The 23,012-nt window shown below is 35.2% G+C and overlaps 1 protein-coding gene across 1 annotated transcript in view; it reads left to right on the forward strand.

The window, feature by feature from the left end:
• Positions 1–23,012, forward strand: part of LOC111053983 — a 144,721-nt gene that overhangs the window by 77,499 nt on the left and 44,210 nt on the right. The window contains exons 5-6 of the mRNA XM_039440307.1: positions 11,039–11,111; positions 20,516–20,683. Coding sequence (XP_039296241.1) covers positions 11,039–11,111; positions 20,516–20,683 — 241 coding nt within the window. The remainder of the gene's footprint in view (positions 1–11,038; positions 11,112–20,515; positions 20,684–23,012) is intronic.

Below are 23,012 nucleotides of genomic sequence, written 5' to 3' on the forward strand. Positions count from 1 at the left end.
GCTCAAGGTAAAAACCTGTGAGGGGAGAAAAATCTAAATTTTCACATGAAAACGTCACTCGAGAATAATTATGTCACCCGGCCTCACAACAGAGAGTCTTAGAGTCCTTGACTTAGAATAGGTTATCTCACAATTGTACAGTCAGTGTCAGTGAGATTTTCTGCACACACTTCATTGTTACCATAATATTCAGATGATGGTATTTCTAGATGAAATGGATCGGCGTGAATACGCCGAATAAATCGACTCCTATAATCTGAGGATGGTGATGATGATGAGGAAACATGATTCTGTTAAAAGGAATAGTCTCCATCTCCATTATGCAACAATATTGTGTAGATGAGTAGATATAGTTAACATAACAGCGCAGAGTGACTGGGTTAAAATCAAATAGATGATTAGATAAAAGAGCAAAAAAATTAAATAAACAGAAGAGTAAGAAAGCATTGGATGCAAGAGGACCCAAGCCTGGCAACGATGCCAACAATATTTTATAACTAGATTGTACTTTTTTAGAACAATAATGCTCAAGGTAAAAACCTGTGAGGGGAGAAAAATCTAAATTTTCACATGAAAACGTCACTCGAGAATAATTATGTCACCCGGCCTCACAACAGAGAGTCTTAGAGTCCTTGACTTAAAATAGGTTATCTCACAATTGTACAGTCAGTGTCAGTGAGATTTTCTGCACACACTTCATTGTTACCATAATATTCAGATGATGGTATTTCTAGATGAGATGGATCGGCGTGAATACGCCGAATAAATCGACTCCTATAATCTGAGGATGGTGATGATGATGAGGAAACATGATTCTGTTAAAAGGAATAGTCTCCATCTCCATTATGTTCTTAGGGATTTGCTTGTGATCATGTTTCTATAATTTTATCAATTCGAAGATCAGCCTTCAAAAATTTAGGTCAACTTATACATTTTAACTCACGTTGCAACACGTTTCAACTTAGCAAAAGGACAGAGGGAATTAGTATTATTATTCTCTAGAGCCCTGGAAATATCCCTGTTATTGCTCTTGGTACCTTATACAAAAGGGACTCCATAATACAAAAACAAATCAGTCCTTGCCGGACAAAGCTAGAGGAAGAAGAAAAAGAAGAAGAATAAAAAGAAGAAGAAGAAGAAGGAGAAGAAGACAGAAGAAGAAGAAGAACAAGCAAGAAGAAGAAGATAATAGAAAAAGGAGACAGAAGAAGAAGAAGGAAGAAGATGAACAATAATAAGAAGAAAAAATATAGATAGGAGAAGATTATAACCGTTGAGTACACTATTTTATCTATAGCCACTCTTTTGACGAATTGAAAACTTATAAATTACTGGTGGTACTCCCATGCAATAACAGTCAGGGGTGTATTCAAATACCGTTGAATAACATCTTTCTAATATTGTTTCATTCATCAAGAAGTATATAATCTGTTCTCTCTTACATTGATATCACTTATGTATAAGCTTCTGCAGTATCAACATTATTTGATATTGACTGAACAATTAAAAGTCACATTGAAAGAGCTATTTTGGAGTTTGGTAGAAATACATTTACATGGAACTAAATTTATTCATTAAAGGCAATCTACATAATTCTAATAGGTTCTGATAACCCATAATGATAAAATAGGTGTTCAATGAATAAATGAAGCCTACAACAAGTTGAAATATATTTCAAATTATTTAAGATTAAATTGATTCTACCTCGGTGCAAGTCAGCTTTACATTTGTACATGTATCATTGTATTGAATTATTAAATATTTGATGATTTTGGTAAAACGACATTTTAATCCTGGACTAGTAGTTCTATGAACAGTAGACCTCGCGCAGTTAAAAAACACAGCCTCTTCTCATGCTGTCCATAAGAGTGAATCCTGTTTGTATGTTGTGTCGGCAAGATGTCAGTGTGAAAACGGCTGATGGCTGTTGGGATTAGTGTATCAAAAATATGCTAACATCAAAAGCTAATCTCCTTCAACACACTGGCAACAGGTCAGCCTGAGTTAAAAGCAGATAAAGGTCGAGAGAAAATACTATATTTTCTTTCCGTTATTAATTGCATGCGTCATTGCATGCAATGAATAGTCAACACGACAGCTGATTTTTTATTAAGTTACATTGATATATTAATTGCATGCGTTATTGTAATCCACTCAACAGCTGAATTATTATTGATGATTCTATTCTGATTTTTACTGTAATATTGGCGTTCGAAGGAGACTTTACCTAATGTATTAACCTTGAAATGCAAAATTTCCTAAAAAACCTTGTATAATTATACGTCGAGGCACAATTTAAAAACAAATATACCTGTCAGATCTCATGATAATCTATTGCTGCGTTTTGCCGTAATTGCGGAACATATGAACATAAATAAATAATAAATAAATAATTGTTTATTTCCCAAAAAAACTAAAACTACAACATCAATTACACAAAATATTAGATAAATTACAATATTACATACAATAGTTAGTTACAAAAAATTCTTATAATGTGTCCTCTACTTGTTTAGTTTTTTCTGTGTGGAAATTGACCTACTCCACTATGGCGTACCATGTTCTAGAGTAGGTTTTGTTGTTTTTTTTGTGTGTATTATTAATTAGTTAGTGTTTAGTAAGTCATTAGGTGGTTAGTTGTTGTTTAAAATAATGTTTTCTATGTTCTGTCTTCCTTTGCTCATCAACCAATTGTGTACTATTGTTTTGAACTTTCTAGGATGATTAATCTGTTTAAAGTTTGCAGGAAGTAGATTATATAATTTTGGTGCTAAATGATTGAAATGTCTCTGGTATAGTGCCTTCCTTGCAACACTAGTGATGAGAAGATTCCTGTATCTGGTGTTGTGGTTGTGGTTTCTGGTTTGAAATGTTATTGGGTTCTTGTGTAATCTGCATAGTATCTCCTTGGAGTGAAGCTGTCTTGGATCCATCACGTCAAACTCATTGAATAGCTGGTCTGATGAATAGCGTGGAGGCTTCTGGTTGATGACCCTCATGATCAGCTTCTGTACCCTGAGGAGCGGTTCGATGTGCAAGAAGCTTGCACCTCCCCATCCCACAATCCCATACAGCATGAGGGACTGAGCTAGAGAGAAGTAGATAACTCTTAGACATCCCTTGTCGACCAGTGTCCTCAGAATCCTGAATCTGCAGATAGTCTTCCTCAGTCTCCCACATAATTCATTGAGATGATGATCCCAGCGCAGAAAAGAGTCCATTGTAACTCCCAGGTATTTCTGTGACTGTTTCCTGCGAGCTGTATATGAAGTGTTATTCCATTGATTCTTGATTACTATCTCATCTCCTGTTGGCTGTCCATGTTGAGTCGCCGAAAAGGTCAGAAAGAAGGTTTTCTCGTGGTTCAATGTTAGCAGATTTTCACTCAACCAGCGAGACACCCTCTGAAGTCCAGTCTCGGCTTCTCTCCATTTCATCTCCCAGGTCGGTTCAGAGAACAGTAGAACAGTATCATCTGCAAAGGTGGTGATTGATCCATTAGTTTCCATGTTGCATAATGGGTTTATGTGGAGAAGAAAAAGAATTGGTCCTAGTACTGTTCCTTGTGGCACTCCAAACTTTACAGTCAGCTTGTTGCTTATACATCCATTGACTCTGACACATTGTGTTCGGTTTGATAGGTAGCTCCTGGAAAGATTCCATGCGACTCCTCTTATTCCATAGTTATCAAGCCTTGAAAGAAGAATGTCATGTGACACCGTATCAAAAGCCTTCTTTAAATCTAAGAATACTGCCAATGGTTTCTCTTCAGTGTTTATTTTATCGGAAATCTGAGTGGTCACATAGTGGATAGCATCATTTGTACTGCGACTAAATCTAAAACCATATTGGTTTGGCGATAGAAGATTATTTTTTTTCAAGAAAGCTGATCAGTCTTGTTTTGATACACTTTTCAAAAATTTTCGATATAGTAATGATATGGGTCTGTAGCAATTCATATCTTTCTGATCTCCTGTTTTGAAGATTGGACAAATGACAGCTTCCTTAAGACACTGTGGAAAAACACCTTCCTCAAAAAATTCTGTTTGCATTATGTGTTAAAGGCTTGGCAAGTATTGTATTATTCTGTTTGAAAAAATCTTGTTTTAAATTATCGAGTCCAGGTGCACTATTAGCTTTAAGACTATTAATGATTTTTATCATTTCGTCCTCACTGACAGGTGTAAAGAATAATGACCGGCAGACTATCTGATCAGCTGCCGCATGCTCATCTGCGCCATTACAATCGCTATTTAGAATGTCCTGGGCCAGTTTTGATCCAATACTAATAAAAAATTCATTGAAAGAATTTGCCATATCTTTATCATCATCTCCCAATTTCAATTCTCTCCCTTCCAAGTTGATTTGGTGGATTTGTGTTCTTGGCCGTTGCACTTCAGTTATTTCTCTTATTACTTCCCATGTTTGCTTGGAGTTGCTGGAAGTTTCAAATCGCCTTAAAAAGTATTGTTTCTTAGCATTTTCTATTACACTTGTTAGTAGATTTCTGTACCTTCTATAATACTCTCTAAGCTGTAGATTCACTGTATTATTCTTGCTTTGTCTGTGTAATTTATCTCTCTTCCTTATTGATGTGATTAATCCATTTGTAATCCAAGGCTTAATTTTTCTTTTTGTGTGCGATACTCTATTAATAGCTTTACATTCTTCTGTGTATTTCTTCAGTATTTCTATCATTTTCTTCAAAGCACTATCAGAGCATTCCTGCAGGTACACGGAATTCCAGGTCTCATTTGTTAGTGCTAATGAAATTTCATTATAATCAATACTTTCATAGTAGGGTTTTCTTCTGTTGTGATTGTGTTCCACCGCATCATATTTAATTCCCAGAATAGTTATAAAATGATCTGTAATAGAATTTGGGAAAACTATTGGTATTATATCTTTTTTAAAGTTTATCAGAATATGATCTATACATGAAGCGCTATTATTTCCAATACGAGTTGCCTGCTTTATACAATGTAGGAATCCATATTCACTGAGTAGATTATCATAGTCTTCCAGTTGCCTGTGCAGATTTGGTTCTTTTGTGTTGATGTTCAAATCTCCTAGAACGATGTGAAAATACTTTCCATTATCATTCAAAATCTGCCTCAGATCAATGAGAAATTCTGTTAAGTCCAAGTGTGATGGAGATCTATATAACGCTGTTATAACAAAAGTATCTTTCCCAATTTTTGAATGCATATTCAAACAGTTGGCTTGCCTAACTGCAATTTCTTTTATTTCGACAAAATAGTCGGATTTGACATAAATTATTACTCCATCATTCTGTAGGATATTGTTTTCTGTTTTGTAGCAGGTATAATTATTAATTGATTTCAAGGAAACACCACCAGCAATCCAGCATTCCGTTAAGACTATCACGTCGAAATCCACGTTCAGGTCTTCCAGTTGAATAAGAAATTCTTCAAAATTTTTATTGTAGCTTCTGATGTTGAAATTGATGATTTTCAAGTTGAAAGGTTGGATTGTATTGTTGACATCTTGTGAATTTGGAATCGAAAAGTCTTCAATGTCTAATAAATCCAAATCCTCCATCAAATCAGCCATTTTTGTTTTTGTGTTTATAATTATTTGTGTGCCAATTGTAGATATCCTTGTCCTCAACTGATTGTATTTTTTGAGTTAATGACAGCATGAGATCTTGCTCCCCAACTGTTAAATATCTGAATGAGTTGGTATGCCTACTAAGTGCTACTATTATGTGCTGAATGCTATTGTAAATCTTGAGTGGTTTAGTATTCTTCCTCACTAGGATAACATCTCTAAACGTTAAACCCTGAGCTTCATGTATAGTTAGTATTGTTAATGAGCCAGCGGGAGCCTTGTTTTTAACAGCTTCCAGTACCATTTGTTTTTCTGATTGCGTGAATGTGAGGATTAAAGTTTGTGGTTGTAGGTTGTGAGGTTCTCCGTTAGTTATTGTTGGTTCAATTGATCGAATAATTTTATTTGTAGTGCAGATATCATTGTAGTAGTTAGACAACAGACAGCACACATCCATTGGACACCTGTTGGTTACTGATTGGTAAGAATCCGGATCCGCGAAAACAGAAATATTTTTCAAGACTGCTGGTAAACCACTTCTCTCGATGTGAGATATTTGTTTTGAGTCTCCAACCAGTACTATCTCGAGAAATTACTTATAAAGAGAAATGCAAAGCCGTCGACTTGAATCTTAGAACTCACTCCGCTCGGTCAATAAATCGAAATTTTAAGAAACCACAAATATCCTGGATGAAAAGGGGAATCAATATTGCTATATAGATTTGAATCTAAATGTCTAGAATACACTAAACAGTTCAGTAAATTCATCATTTTTCTCCACAGGAGAAACGTTTAAAGCTGGCATCAAATGATGTCACCACATTATTTACATATGTCAATTATTTATTTATATATGTATGTCACGTGGGTTGAAGGAGCGTTGTTTGTCACGTTGTTTGTTGATTGAAGGAAGATTCTATTTTACAATTTAAATGAATCATAATGTAGTTTACTTATCCACTTCGAGATTTACATAGTGATAATAAGTAGGAAATGAAATGTATAGCAAACACTTCAGTTGCTATGTAGGCCTACTGTATTGTATTCTGTAATGTCTTATTTTTTACTAAAGTGATGAAGTATCAGAAAATACTATTATTCAGCATTGTTATGTATTATTTTCAATGTCATTTTTTCTCTTTCTCTTCAATAATTTAAAATTTGTTATTATTTTAAATAAGTAGATAACTAAACTATTGTTTGTTTTTAATCATATTATTTGTATTATTTTTTGTATTGTTATAATACTTGATAGAGAGTTGAGTGTAAGAGAGGGTCGACTGCGCCCTAACTTCGCTCTCTAAGAGGAATAAAGGCAGTCATTCTATTCTATTCATGTCACCATAATATATATGTATATATATTAAAAAACAGATGACATCCAATTTATTAGAGCAAATGGAATGCCTTCATCTTCATGTGTAGGCAACACACCACACCAACCTTGTTCCTGTGAGACTGACCTTGTCTCTGTGACACTCCACTTGTTCGAATGGGACTCTACCCCTCTTCTTGTTCCAGTGACACTACTTGTTCTAGTGAGACTTACCTTGTCTCTGTGAGACTCACCTTGTCTCTGTGAGACTCACCTTGTCTCTGTGAGACTCACCTTGTCTCTGTGGGAACTTGTTCCTGTGAGACTGCCATTTATATGAATACTTGTTCATATGTAACTTGTCTCTCTGACACTAATATCGTTCAAAAACACTACTTGTCTCTGTGAGAACTTGTCTCTGTGATACGGACCCAAAAAAATGCTGTTCTAGGACTGGGGGATAATGAGTCTGGTATTTCAATATTATCGATATCTTCCAGGACTTGGCTTGCATATTTCTCACCAATTCTTGTGAAATGATCATTCAAAATATCTGGATCTATATTTGGCTGAATGTGTTTTTCATGTATATCGAGCATTTCATTAATAAAAATCCCATGTCTTTCTGGAGTTGTTTTTACTATTTTCCAGTTTCAGCTTGGAAAAATCTGATTTAGCCTTTTTCATTGTATTATTATCATTGAAATATTATTTCATTCCATTTCCATGTCTTCTCTTTGTAATACCTTTTTATTTTAACTGCAACTGTTTGGTAGTTATCAGTGTGCAAGCTAAAATGGTTCGAACTTCAACGTTTGCATACATATCTATTCAATTCAATAGGCTATCATGCAATCTTCAAACAACAAAATGTTACCAATAAAACTTCTAGAACACAGGAAAACCTTCAAATTGATTTGTAATCATACTTATTTGATGATCACAGAACAACAGATTATGCGTTCAAACTAAACTAATAGTCAGTGATGGATCACTGTGACTCTGCTCTAAAACTACACTTGACCAATATCGCAATTATATTATAGAACTATGAAAATATAATGTAAGCTTAGTTACCTTTGATTTAACCTTTGATATTATACTAGCAAAGGAAGACAGAGCATAGAAAACATTATTTCAAATAACAACTAACCACCTAATGACTTACTAAACACCAACTAATTAATAATATGAACAGAAAAACCAACAAAACCAACTTAAGAACATGGTACGCCATAGTGGATTAGGTCAATTTTCACACAGAAAAAACTAAACGAGTAGGGGACATATTAAAAGAATTTTTTGTAACTAACTATTGTATGTAATATTGTAATTTATGTAATATTTTGTGTAATTGATGTTGTGGTTTTAGTTTTTTTTTGGGGGGAAATGAACATTTATTTATTCATTATTTATTTATTTATTCATTTCAGTTGTATTCAGTTCCTGAAATCTGATTTATTCTGGCCAGGTCACACTCATTAATTCGATGATTTTTCTTACAGGCTTTATTTACATAATACATTTTTACATTCATTACACTCAACTCATCATTTAAACTTCACAATACAAACATAGTTCTATAGGTATATAGGTTCTGCATATAGTTGAATGAATAGTCTGGCATTATTTTCATTTTCATTTGAAATGAATAAGTTTCATCACTTTTTGCCTGATTTTCTGTTTTTGGATCTGTTGACTTTTGTCACGAATATAAATTATTTCTCAATTTTTATTGAGAATTGTTTCGCACATTCTACAAATAATTCCTGTTTCGCCTTTCTAGGAAAAATATCATTGTTTGAAAAAGGCAGTTCTATCAATTAATTTCTTCTATGAAATGAGTAGCTGAAAATCAAACAAATTCAGAATCAAGCTGGTGTTGAATAGTGTAGAAAAAACCAAATATATGCAGTACATATATAAATCGTAGATAATAGAGGAAAATGTCTCTGTGAATGAATGTCAACTCATCAAATCCATTATACCATTGATAGTATAGTTTCAAGTAATGATGATTTTATTATTTCGGCTCTTCATAGCATTGGTATGTTGTTGTTCTGTGACCACACCAAATACGTATTATTATACAACATATCAATGGAATAGTTATTTGTGCAACTAGTGCGCAAAGTGACAGTTTGCTGCACCGAAAGCAACGTTTATGCCCGAGGAGTAGGTGAGGGTGGAATGGTTTCTTGAGTGCAGCAAATGAACTTTGCGCACGTATTTCACATTAAATTTTTCCTATAGTTACCATTGAATATGAAAAGTGGGTAAAATTACCTGAAATCAATCAAATGTTTTTCTGTGTAATTTTATTATTGATAAAAACCTTAATTTATTTTATATTGAATAATAATAATTGGATTATAATGATTAGTAGTTCAATTAAAAACTTATGTTACTGCTTGAAGGGGGTTTATGTTATGTGAGCATTGAAATTACTATAATCAAGGCACATAATGGCAAGGCAACGCTGTTCTCCACTGCCATTATAACGTGGGCCTCACTATGAGTGTTACTAACTTGATTTTGATTTTCCTGCACTGGTGCTCCATATAACCTACTAACTATTTCGCGTTGTCATGCTGCAAATCTGGAGTATGCAAAGTACTCACTTTGCGCACTAATGCAGAAAAGTGATTCTTTGCGGCCTGCAATCAGTGCAGAAATGTTCACTTTCCAAGGTATCTGTGGGAATAGATCGTTTTATGCACTAAGAATCCTATCCAAAACATTTTTTAGTTGAATGCGTGCATAATTATTGTTCATAGAATAAAATGGATGTATGTGCAATCGTTAAATATAGTATTTCGGTTTGCACATGGTTAACATGCAAACAGTGGCAGCTACGATGAAAAGGTATATGACTTAAATTGTAGGTAATAATATGAGAAAGCCATTGAGATGAGTTCATGTTTCAATATTTTCATTAAAACTAGATATATAGACAATTTGCATAATGCTTGCAATATAAAGACTTGAGACAGCTTAGGCGTGGTAGGCCTATACCACCAGAGAGTTGGGGGTCAAGCATGTTCCCGCTCTGCATCCAGCTATGAGCAAGGCAGCTCTATCACATTCTATCCTCACTGCCTCTCCCCGGACCCTTCTTTACAAGTTATGCACCTCTCCTTGGCCTTATTTTCGATGGACATTTTTCGAAAATTGGACTCTTTCATAAACTGACACAAAAATGGCATTTTGTGTTACACGAGTTACATTTTAAAAAGTCCTGTTTAAGAGCATCCATATCACACTTCAAACACATCATAGTTAACCAGTGAACTTAAATATATCGTAACAACAAAGGAAACACACAAACAATCAATGCTTACTCCAAGACGTCTCAAGGCCAACTGAATTTTTCCCTGAAATTTCACTGAAATGCATTTTTCAAATTTCCCTGAAATGCACTTAGAACTTTGAGAAGACTTCAGAAATCAGAAATAAACAACCACCATCTATTAACTCTCTGTCTAATCATTCCTCTCCTCTTCTCTTTCTCTATCATAAGTGGAATATCTAGTTGGCACTATGAAATTTAATTTACTAGCCTATAATTAGCCATTTTTAATTCCACACACTGTTACTGAACATGTAATTGGAGGAGTACTATTGGTTAAAAATGGCTCAGTCCCGGGATCCCGGGATTGATATTGGATAATCCCGAAATACCGGGATTGGAAATCAGAGATGGTGCCACCATCACCCGCCTCACCAATTTGCGTTTACTATAGTACTGGGACTAACGATCAATTTTCTCCATCCTGAATTGATTGTTATTAATTATTAAAAGTTATTTTACAAGAAGAATCTTGTAATACTGAAGCTTCTCCTTGTTTTGAACTTGCTCATTCATAATCATTGTACTAAACCAATATAATAATTTCTTACCACTTCCTCTAAGCAGTCCTGGAGGTTAACACCAGATCTGTTGGCTTCTTCCTTTGTCCAGAGCTCCCCCTCTTCGATCTCCTCGTTAATGTTGAGTTGTCCAAAAGCTGGACTTGATAGATCATTTCGAGTATCTAGGATATACAATATACATTTAACATCAAAACATATTATGGAACTCAATTCCAAACATCTTATTCATTTGAATTTGAAAATTGGTATTCTTTTGACAATTTTTTCTCAAATTTTCAGACAATGAGGCCTGATAGTGGAATTAACAAAACCGAGGTTGATCAACAGTTTAATTTATTGCCCATCGTTAGAGGTGAATATTGAATAATTATAATCATTATATTATGTCTGAACAAAAATGAGTGTGCTCTAGAATAGTTGTAGATGAGATTTCACAGTTGGGCTTGCATGAAATTACTCTTACTTACTTTACAATTCAGTGGATCTCACAATAGACACAGAAAAACGAAAACTATATTTTGTTTATCTCTTTAGAGATTTAGTTCATCTCTGCTATAGATCACTACTGTCACTGTGAAGCTGAAAGCATATGGGAGGCACGATGCGCCACGATTCTCAAATTATCATTTGCATTAACCCTAGAAGGGTAACCATAAGTAAATAATTCCATTCTCTTCCCATGGAACTTGCAAATATCTTCTTATCATGAAATATTTGGATACATCTAACAAGGGTTTGCTCCTCCAAGTTCAAACTTAGCTGGTTAAAGACAGAGGGTCATCCCTCTGAGGTTTAGTGCTGAGGTTTGTGTTGCTTAAGAGAGGGTTTCAACATGAAAATATCATTAGAGATTCTGTGTGCTTGTTGCTCAGTTTCAAAAAAAGTTGAGTTAGGATCCCTTGACAAATAAATTTACTGAAAAAAATTATTCTTGGTTTCTTAGTTATTCAAGAAATTGGATCTACTTTTTCCATAAGATCCTTATTTTCTGTTCAATCTTGACAAATGGGGTGTCGATGGATTTGTTATTAGATTTACTGGAAAAAGTTATTCTTGTAGATTTTTTGTAAAATTAACGGTTTCTCAGTTATTAAAGAAATTGAAAAAAGCTGGATCTACTTTTCCCAGGAGATCCTCATTTTCTGTTCAATCTTGACAAATGGGGTGTCGATGGATTTGTTATTAGATTTACTGGAAAAAGTTATCCTTGTAATTTTTTTTGTAAAATTAACAGTTTCTTAGTTATTCAAGAAATAAGAAAAAGCTGGATCTAGATTTTCCAAAAAAGTGGGAATGGGGATCTTCATTTGAGATTTATTGTGAGATTAGGGGTATGGCTAGGTTAAGTTAGTTCAGATTACATTGGATTGGGCAAGGCTAGAACTAAGAATCAGCTTCGGGGCAGATTTGGGGGCAGCTTTTCTCCAGCTTTGGGGCAGCTTTTCTTCAGAACTCTCACTTTACTCCTACTTATGATCATGTGTTCCAGTAAATTCAATTCCAGTAATTATGTTGAACAATTTGAATGAATATTGAGAGCACAATATTTCTGAAGATTTAACAATCAATGCTGTATATCGCTGATGCATCTAACACATTTGATGGAGAATATTGTTGGTTCCTAATTTTATTAATTTGTCAATAAAAATAAATATGCTAGTTCAAGATTGGTCATGCATGAAGACAGGATTATAAATGGGAGATACACCATTCAACAAATGAAATATATATTTTACACATATAGATCCAACGAGCAATAATAAAATATGAAACGATAAATATAAAAACAATATGAGAAAGTATGCAAGAAAGAAAATATCACAGATAGCTCACTAAAAATCTTACTATGCTTACTAGCATCAATTAATAATAACTCCGTGCTTCGCACTCCGGCTGGGAGGCGGGCTTCGCCCGCCCAATCGTCTTTTATGACTATATAGTGTTGGGTAGCAGCCTCCGCGCTTCGCGCTCTTGCTGGGAGGCGGGCTTGGCCCACACAATCACCTTTTATGACTGTATAGGGTTGGATAGTAGCCTCCGCCCTTCGCGCTCCGGCTGGGAGGCAGGCTTCCCCCGCACAATTGCCTTCTATGACTGTATGAAGGAGGGCATGTTAATTAGGTTGGGGGTGCTGGTACGGTAGGGTAGCATTCATGCACCATTACTATTGCTCTTCTCTGAAAATAGGACAGGTCCCATTTTCTGGCAATAATTTTTCATTCTTTTCTTCTAATTTTCCTTTTTCTTCTCAATTTCTTCTCCTTCCTCTCCTTCTTCTTCTTCTCTTCTTCTTCTTCTTCTTCTTCTTCTACTTCTTCCTCTTCTTCTTTGAATTCTTCTTCTTCTATTTCTTTTTCTCCTAATTTTTCTTTTTCTTCATAATTTCTTCTTCTTCTTCTTATTCTTCTCCTCCTTCTTCTTCTTCTTCCTCCAGTGTAGTATGCAACAGCAGTGTGAGATAATACCAGGTGTGATCAAAGACAATATTCGATTAGAATTCCTTATACTTTCTATTGATTTGAAGTACTGCTTCAACTTAATTCTATGACCCTGTGTTTCAGTCAATTCGATTTCAGTAATCATGTTGAACCATTTGAATGAATCTTGAGCACGGTATTTAGATGAAAACGGTAGAGGTCATGAAATGTGTGCGCAGTGGCCAACCAGCTAGATTGCGTCATCGCCACCAACCGAGGTTTTCAACACCTATTGGCAATTTATGAAACTTATTTGTTGAAAACAGATGATTGGATATAAAATGACGTCAGCTCCACCGGAAATTTAGCCCAAACATGCGCGTGACACCTACCGTATTCTTCTATATACCGTGATCTTCAGAATGTAATATTTCTGAAGATTCAACGATCAATGCTGTATATCACTGATGCATCCAACACATTTGATCAAGAATATTGTTGGTTGATAATTTTTTGAATTTGTCAATAAGGATAAAATATGCTACCGGTAGTACAAGATTGGTCATGCATGAGGACAGGATTATGAATGAAAGATACACCATTCAACAGATAAAATATATAATTTACACATATAGATCCAACAAGCAATAATATATGATACGATAAATATAAAAACAATATGAGAAAGTATGCAAGAAAGAAAATATCAGAGATAGCTCACTAAAAATCTTACTCTGCTCACTAGCATCAATTAATAACTCCACGCTTTGCACTCCGACTGGGAGGTGGGCTTCGCCCGCCCAATCGTCTTTTATGACTTTAAAGTATTGGGTAGCAGCCTCCGCGCTTCGCGCTCTTGCTGGGAGGCAGGCCTCGCCCACCCAGTCTCCTTTCATGACTGTATAGGGTTGGATAGTAGCCTCCGCCCTTCACGCTCCGGCTGGGAGGCGGGCTTCGCCCGCCCGATCTCCTTTTATGACTGTCTTATTGTGTAATGCCACAAAGTTGAAGGAATCCGTCTTACTGTTACTTCTACTCTGTGGTGATGCTCAGAATAAATCAGCAACCATATTTCTAAATCGTAGTGGAGAAGAAACAATCAAATAAACTCTACTTAGAATACTTTTCAATGTTTTGATTGTAAGATTCTTGGAAAATTCATTCCCATACCGCAGTGAAAATGCTGGGTGTAATTCATCTTGAAAAACACCTAGTTTTCCAAGATGAATTACGCCCAGCATTTTATTATAAATTATAACTTACTTTCTTGTAAAGTCAATAAATGCAATGAACTGAGTGGAGATACTTGAAATAATTATCAATAAAATAGTACGGGTAGGTCTTTTTCAAGATAAATTACACCCAGCATTTTCACTGCGGTATGGAAATGAATTTTCCGAAAATCTTACAATCAAAACATTGAAAAGTATTCTAAGTAGAGTCTCTTTGATTGTTTCTTCTTCATCACAATTGAGAAATATGGTTGTTGATTTATTCTGAGCATTACCACAGAGGAGAAGTAACAGTAAGACGGATTCCTTCAACTTTGTGGCATTACACAATAATACAATCATTGTAGCAGAACTAAATATTTCAACTAACATACTTCAATACAACAATCCAAGAATCTTCTGATAATGAGCATGTGATTTCCTCAATCATAGGTACTTATTTATTGAATTTACGATCAGGACTTTCTGACTCCTCTCAGTTTCTCTGCTATGAACATTTTCCATGACTCATAATGTTCACCAGGAACCACAATAACTTATTTTCCCTTCTGGCTTCTCTATTAATATCCTATGTTTGTTTTCCAAACTGGTTCTCAACTTGTTTTTGATTAACGTTCATCCTCAAATCTTGCAGTATGACCAATTAACATGCACTGCCCCATTCTAACAATATTTAATTTTCATTATTACACTTTCTAGAACAGTTTTACTCTGAATCAATCAGTTATCTCTAGTCTAAAGTACAGTAACTACCGTATATAACCCACAGTATGGCCATTGAGTGTCACGCATTTAATTGGCTAGGTCGATCACATGGTACAAATCAGTCATTAAGATTCCAAACAAACTTCATAGTCCTATCATATTGCATTGAAAATTTGGTACTTATCACTCCTTTCACCGATTGAAAACAAATTTTGAACTTCCGATGAGTTTGGTATAACATTTTCAAAGGGAAATTGTTTATACTTTTGAAAAAATAGACTGATAAAGTTCATTTAAATAACATTAATAGCGCTTAAAACATCAATTTTTCTTCCCTCTTGTTCCTTGCTGTCCACTTCCAAAGCTTTTGCGGACCATTTTCAGGAACCACTGATCTAGATGAATATGGAGATTGATTTCAATTTTATTGAATTTACTCATTCAATGAATTGCATCAAACTTTCAAATTAGATCTTATCTAATCTAATTGGATCATTGGATCTAATTTCAAAATATTTTTGTGCCTCAATTGCATAGAACATTTCAAGAGATCAATATTTTGATGAATTTTTTAAATAGACCTCATGAGAAGAGAGAAAAATTGTGATTACCTTTTAAAATGAAAGAATTTGCTAAAGGAATAGTTAGCGACCGAGCGATAAAGCTTCCTTATCAGTAACTGTACATCAGATAAGAGTACCGTTCTGTACTGCATATTTTCTAAAGAATTATTTAATAAAATTATAATTATTCTGCAAATAAAGCACGAACCACATATGAACTACTCATTAAATTTTGAGGTTACACTTTGTTTACTACTGATCAGATGTTTTAAAACAGCTCAAACACAGCTGACTGATTCAACATATTGTAAAATGTCATGCCAGATTCATGCAGGCTATAATATTATTTCTAAAAAGTGAAAAACTATCAATAAAGGACCAAGAATTTCGAATAAAAAATAAAATGTATGTATTATCGTTGAACTTATTTATTACTTAAAAAATTATATTATAATGTCAAAGGAAGCGGAGAAGCTTATTCTGCACCCGCTCGATTCTCAATGCATCCAGATGAGTGGAAGGACTCCAAACAATGGATGCATACTCGAGAGCACTCCTGACCAGAGACTGATACAGGGTTATCACAGTATTAACATTATTAAAACTAGCAGAGTTTCTCAGGACAAAGCCCAAGAGCCTGTTTGCCCTGCTTATGACGTGGTCAACATGTGCTGAGAAGGACAGTGCACTACTGAAAACAACGCCCAGATCCCTGCACACTGTAACCCTTTCCAAGCAAACACCCTCAATCAAGTAGGAATGACAAATTGGATTAGCTTTCCTAGAGATGGTCATACATTTGCACTTTTTAACATTCATTTCAAGTTTATTCTCATGGCACCACAATGCAACCCTGTCAATGTCAGCCTGCAAGGAATAACAATCGTCCAAGCCTCTCACCTCTCTGAAGATTTTCATATCATCTGCAAAAATCAAACATCTGGAGTTGGGTATCTGGAGGGGTAGCTCATTAATCAGTAGCAGAAACGAAAGGGGTCCCAAATTGCTGCCCTGAGGAACACCAGATGTACTGAAGTAAGCACAAGAAATGCTTCCCTGCACAGATACAAAATTCTCTCTTTGAAACAGATAACTTCTGAAGAATTCAATTAATGCAGTGCTGAAGCCTAGCTGAGATAGTCTCTTCAATAATACACCGTGATTGACACGATCAAAGGCTTTACTAAAGTCTGTATAGATAACATCAACCTCCCCACCAGCATCCAGCACATTAGAGACAGATACTGTGAACTCCAACAAATTTGTTACAACTGATCTTCCAGGAAGAAAACCGTGCTGATTTTCAGACATTATGGGGCGTGAATACCAAAGAATCCTATCATAAAGTGATCTTTCAAAAACTTTGGCAAAGACTGACAATATACTTATTGGTCTATAGTTCATGATCTCATCTCTCCTACCGGATTTGAATATAGGGACTATCTTCGAGATCTTCCATCTGCTCGGAAATACTCCAGTTTTCAGTGACAAGTCAAAGATGAACTTCAAAGGCCTAATTAGTAGCTCCCAACAACCCAAATTCAAATGTTCAAAGAGTTGTTCTTTGAACAACCAAAATCCATATGTTCAAAGAGTTGTTCTGGGAAAAATTTTTTAAATGTTTCTACTTCAGAACAATTTTCAAAAAGAATTTTTCTGTCTTCACGAAAGTTGAAATTGTTTTGTAATTGTATTTCTTCCTTCTCTTTAACATTTACTTCTGTCCAGGTAATAGTGAGCCTAACAGGGGGCCTAGACCTAGCACTTGTGTATGGCTGTGTAATTTCGTAAGTGTCTTCATCTGATGAACTTATTTCAAATTCTGAACCAGATTGATAGTTGTCGTGATTGAAATATTCGAGAATGTCATCGTCTGATATAGACCTACTGGTAGACCTACTCATTTTTCTAGGTTATGTTTATTGTTTACTGTTCATTGATGATACACTGCAAAACTAAAAACTGTACACTAAATTATTATTTATTCATCATAAAACTAATCACACTCACTTTAAAAAACTTGAACTAACATAATTATCATATCTTAGCACCATTTACAACTGATATAAACCGAAATATAATGTTCAAAATATGAAATACTCGCGACTCACTAGCTCAACAGTTTGACAAGGTCACTGGACTGTGGACTAGTCTGTCTGTTGAGGTCGGTTCAAAGGCATTCCACTAGGTGGCAGCACAAATCAGAGCCATGAAAACATCGCGTTTATCCACTTGGGACTTCTGTCGATTTAACCAGCCAAAGGAGAAGTTTTTCTGTTGATGTGGACTGAAGTCGATTTACGCGCTCAAAGGAAAAAAAGTCGACTGTAGTCGATTTACGCAGCAAGAGGCTATGCGCAAAAAACAATTGCGCAGCGAAAAGGTTAAACAATGTATGTGGACCAGGTCTGTATCCCGCTGGTGATTTCTGCAAAATGGCCTCGAGTCTTCTTCTAATTTCCACTTAGAGTTTCTTCTTAGAAATTTTTCTCGCCAAAATTACATACTCATTCGGGATTGGTCAGATTCTGTGACATAACCAATACGCTGAATGGGTGGTGGAAGTGTATCCAACTTCAAAGCTTTCAAATGAGCAAAATTCCTGATTGTAGGTTGTTCTCAACTATTTTTATTAGGTTCCATATAATTATAAAGATATGCAAATAAATAATATGAATTCATCCATCGCGATATGCATTTGTTGAATGACTTCAAAAGTAGCCAATGATTTTGTGGAACATAGACGTGATTTTATAACATAAAGTAGGAGTATAAAAACATATAATAATACACATGCTTGTAATAATAATAATCATAATAATGAATATATATATATCTTTTTTGTTTACATAGTTTTTTATATGTTAGAATATCAACCCTCAATCATCATATATATACAGGCTAAGCTAATTTGTCTTCGTATTCTAACAAATATATCTTCATGACAGTTCATAAATAAATATTTAGGCCCATTCGGCATAGAAATTATAATATAAAAAATGAAAAAATTGATAAAATATAACTGTTGCGATCAATTATTAATCAAACTGCCTTCTCAATTGGCTATTTGTTGACAAGTTAGCTTTGGTCGGTTTAGGGTTGTTTTGATTCAATTCTAGGGTTATCTTCATCTAGGGTTATCTTTTTGATTCTAGGGTTATCTTCAATTCATCTCTAACCTTCAAATATTGCCTTACTGATCAAAATGATAAACATCACAAATACATACGGTTTTCTCAGTTAATAAATTTCTGAAAGCTATAATATAATTACTGATCTATTAGTTTCAGCCTGTGTAGGTTAGATAACTGTCGTTTATCTGCCTTCGATAAGATTATGGTACTTCCCCAGTGATGGAATTTATTTTGCTCGTATAACAGCCTATGAATAAATTGATTTATTATTCGAGGGCTGTACAATCCTTTGGTACATCAAAACATATAAACATCTAAACATATAAACAGAAGTTGCTCGTTTAGTAGTAGAGGATATAATTTTGAAGAATTACCGAGAAACAAACTTGAACTAAAAGCACAGCTGATCTTATATCACAAAAAATATTCTAACATATTACAACATATGTTAGAAAATCATGTGTCAATATAATATCATTTTCATTGTGGCGTTCCTTACCATATTCATGAGCTTACTTTATAGGATCCTTCTTCAAGATTTGTGTCCACTCATTGTAAGAGTTATCAATAAGTATGTTGGCAAAGCGTCGCGAATGTTGTTCATGAGGTGTGCTATAGTCAGTGAGGATAGAATGTAATTATATACAATTCAATACAATTATACATTCAATACTCACAGGCATTAGTCCGTGGTCGATCGACATAAACCAGAGATTTCAAATAACCCCATAAAAAATGCATTGAAGAGATGTATGTGGAAATGAGCTTCATCACTGAGAAAAATGACCGTGTCTTCAGGCAGTTTGTCAATCAGCATATCACATGCATTTTGACGGGCAACAAAATCGCGTTTAGTCAATTTTTGAACAACAGCCAATTCATATGGTTGAAATTGAAGGTCTTCATGGGAAATTCGTTGAACAAAGGAGTCATAAATAATTTATATTACTATTGCATAGCAGCTGCGTGTTTGTGAGCCGAATGCCTGGGAGAACGCAAAACTGACTGCCTCACTCTCAATATTTTCGGGAGTTCTGATGGTTTGTGAAAGTTCATTCCCAAGCTTAGCGACACTTCCACAATCCCGAAATGATTTAAATCACGGCAGAATTGAATAACAAACAGGAACGAGTCGGTAAGGAGGAATTTGAAATCGAGCGCAGAATGCACATTGCGTAGCAAGAACAAGTGATCGACCATTAGAAAAGAATCTCTCAACAGCGAAGGCCCGCTGCTCTCTGGACAAGAGCATGATGGCTACTTACTTGAGGGAGGATAAATTTGGGAAGTTCCTCCTCCAGATACGCCCCCTCCTACCCCTCTACACAACCAATTCACCGGGGATTTTTTTCAAATGAGTAAGTTTCTCTGGCGCACTTTGTACAAGGTTATAGTATAGAGGGAAGTATAGAAGGTGGTGGAGAGAGAAACTATTCAACTATGTTGTCTTGTCATTTACACTGATATTATAACGTGAATGTGGCTATACTGTAGATTCGACATCCAGTAAGTGGTGCTAGTATGTAGCTTCAACTCATTTGGAATTGTGTGAACTCATCTGACAGAAGACTACTATCGTAGGATTCACATCAGACTCTTCTCTAGGATTTTCAAACAGCACCAATCTTTTGGTTCTCATTCTAACACATCTCCCACATCCAAGTTCGTTCTTATTATCTAATTTCTTTCATTCCGTATTTTTTAGAAACATCGAACTGTGATAATGTGCAGTTAGGGGATTTCCTGATAACTGCCAGCTTTGAACAGATCAAATTGGTTGTGGAGAAATATAACGGGCATCCTGACCAACTCGCAGATAAAATTCACAATTTTTGTCCGATTGGTCTCATGCAAGAGGTTTATAAACGTATAGGTAGGTGGCATTTAAATATTATTTCATCTACAACCATGTTATAATGTGGACATTACAATCAATCCCATCAGAGCTTCCTTTTCACAATTGATTTTCAAATCAAACTTCAACCTTTGCATTGGGCCACGGATTTCATATTACGCGACAGGATATCAACCAATTACAATGCAAGATTATCCACAGTGTCGAAATTTTTGAAATCAGCTGCTCTGATATAAGCAGGATTGTTGGCTATGAGCAGGAAGCTCAATATGGAATGTTACAGCCATCATAACTAGATTACATTACCTATAAATTCGTCAGACTCCGATGGATTCATTTGATGAATTTGAAAACAATATAGTATTACAATAATAAGAATTTATAATATAGCTTCAATATTATATATATATATATATAATATTATATATATATATATATAATATATATATATATATATATATATATATATATTGAGTTATATTCAATAAACTCACGGCTAGTTCTCAAGTTTGTCTTTTTGTGAACTCACGGCTAGTAGACCTACTCAAGTTTGTCTTTTTCTGGCCGTGCTACAAATGAATGTAGGTAGATGTTTGTCATTTTGTTTCTGTAATCTTGTTGTCTATTAAGAAAGTTTTCAATGTGATTTTAGATGGCAATAAAATTTGAATTTGAAAAAAGAATTATCAACAACTCCTAACCAGAGAAAACCTTCGTGATCTGTTCTAATGGGAGTGTATGAGACTCCATATACAGCTGATAGAAGGTGCAAACCGAACAGGCCAAGCATACAACAATGGAACAAACACGTGGCAAGCTCACGCTCTCAATCAACGCAAAATCAATTCGATCAGCTGATTGATGAAATTGTTTCAAGCTTTCCAATGATTACAACATATGTTAGAATATCATGGTGTCAAATATCTCAGTTCCATATGGAGTTCACCTTACCATCAGTTTACTTAATGGGATCCTTTTCCATCCTTTGGAATCCTTAGAGGCAAAATATCTCAAAATTCGTTCTTATTGCGCATCTAGCATGTTTGAAGAATGTTTGTGCAGAGTTTCAAGTCTGTAGGCCAATTAGTTTGAGCTGTAGTGTGATTTTACATCAAAATTCTCGAAAAGTGCCCTCTCATGAACCCCCCTGTGCTCCTGATCGGGATTTTTCTGCATGGATCTGATTTTTTTTAGTACCTGAACGAAAAGGTTCCTTATGACTTTGCTGTGCAATGAATGGTTGAAAAGTGAAATTTTTGGGGGAAATTGTGCAAAAGAAGAAGAAGAAGAAGAAGAAGGAGGAGGAGGAGGAGGAGGAGGAGGAGGAGGAGGAGAAGAGAAGAGAAGAAGAAGAAGAAGAAGAAGAAGAAGAAGAAGGAAGAAGAAGAACGAAGATTATTATGTTGCTTTGGCCTGTTATCTGTATAAATGTCCTGTAACAACTAAAGGTGCGTCCACACATGCCGAACAGAACCTCGAACCGCGCAGCAAACCGTGCATTCCTCCGAACATCTTGCCTTTCAACAAACATGAGCATATATGTTTCATAATGTTGAAAATCAGCTGTTAATCATTCACCGTACCGTACTCCAAACCATTCGCCGTGCCACTTGCCTCTGTTTTAACTGTTTGCCTCATAGCACTCCGAACGCTGAACTTTTCAGCCAATCAGAGCCCTCGATTACAATTCGCCGTGCAGCTCGCTCCACAATATTTTGGCTATCCATCACAAGTGGAAAACATGCGAACATGAATACAGAAGTATGGGCAATTTTTTTCCCTACAGTTACCTTTTAAACTGGCCATTTTTGCACTGATTACAGAACGCAAAGAATCACTTTTCCGCTCCAGTGCGGGAAAATTTTTTTCTGCACTCCAGATTTGCAACATGACAACACGAAATAGTAGGTTATATGGAGCACCAGTGCAGCAAAATCAAAATCAAGTTGGTAACTGTGACTGTGGTGCACGTTATAATAATATTGAGGCGGTGGACAACAGTGGATGACAGCAGTTGACAGCACACAGCTGCCCCTTCATTCAAACACTACTACATTATTATTCAATTTTAAATAAATTAAGGTTTTTATTGATAATAAAATTACACGGAAAAACATTTGATGGATTTCAGGGAATTTTACCCATAATTACCCACTTTTCATATTCAATGGTAACTGTAGGAAAAATTTAATGTGAAATATGTGCGCAAAGTTCCTCTGCTGCACTCAAGAAACCATTCCGTAAATACCAATATTGAATTATTGTTGACCAAGAACTCAGTACATCGACAATAATTCATTCAACTAATTCTGTATTGATAGAATTATAATCATTTTTTATTGATAAC

Source organism: Nilaparvata lugens, chromosome 13 (assembly GCF_014356525.2).
Source record: "Nilaparvata lugens isolate BPH chromosome 13, ASM1435652v1, whole genome shotgun sequence".
NCBI lineage: Eukaryota > Metazoa > Arthropoda > Insecta > Hemiptera > Delphacidae > Nilaparvata > Nilaparvata lugens.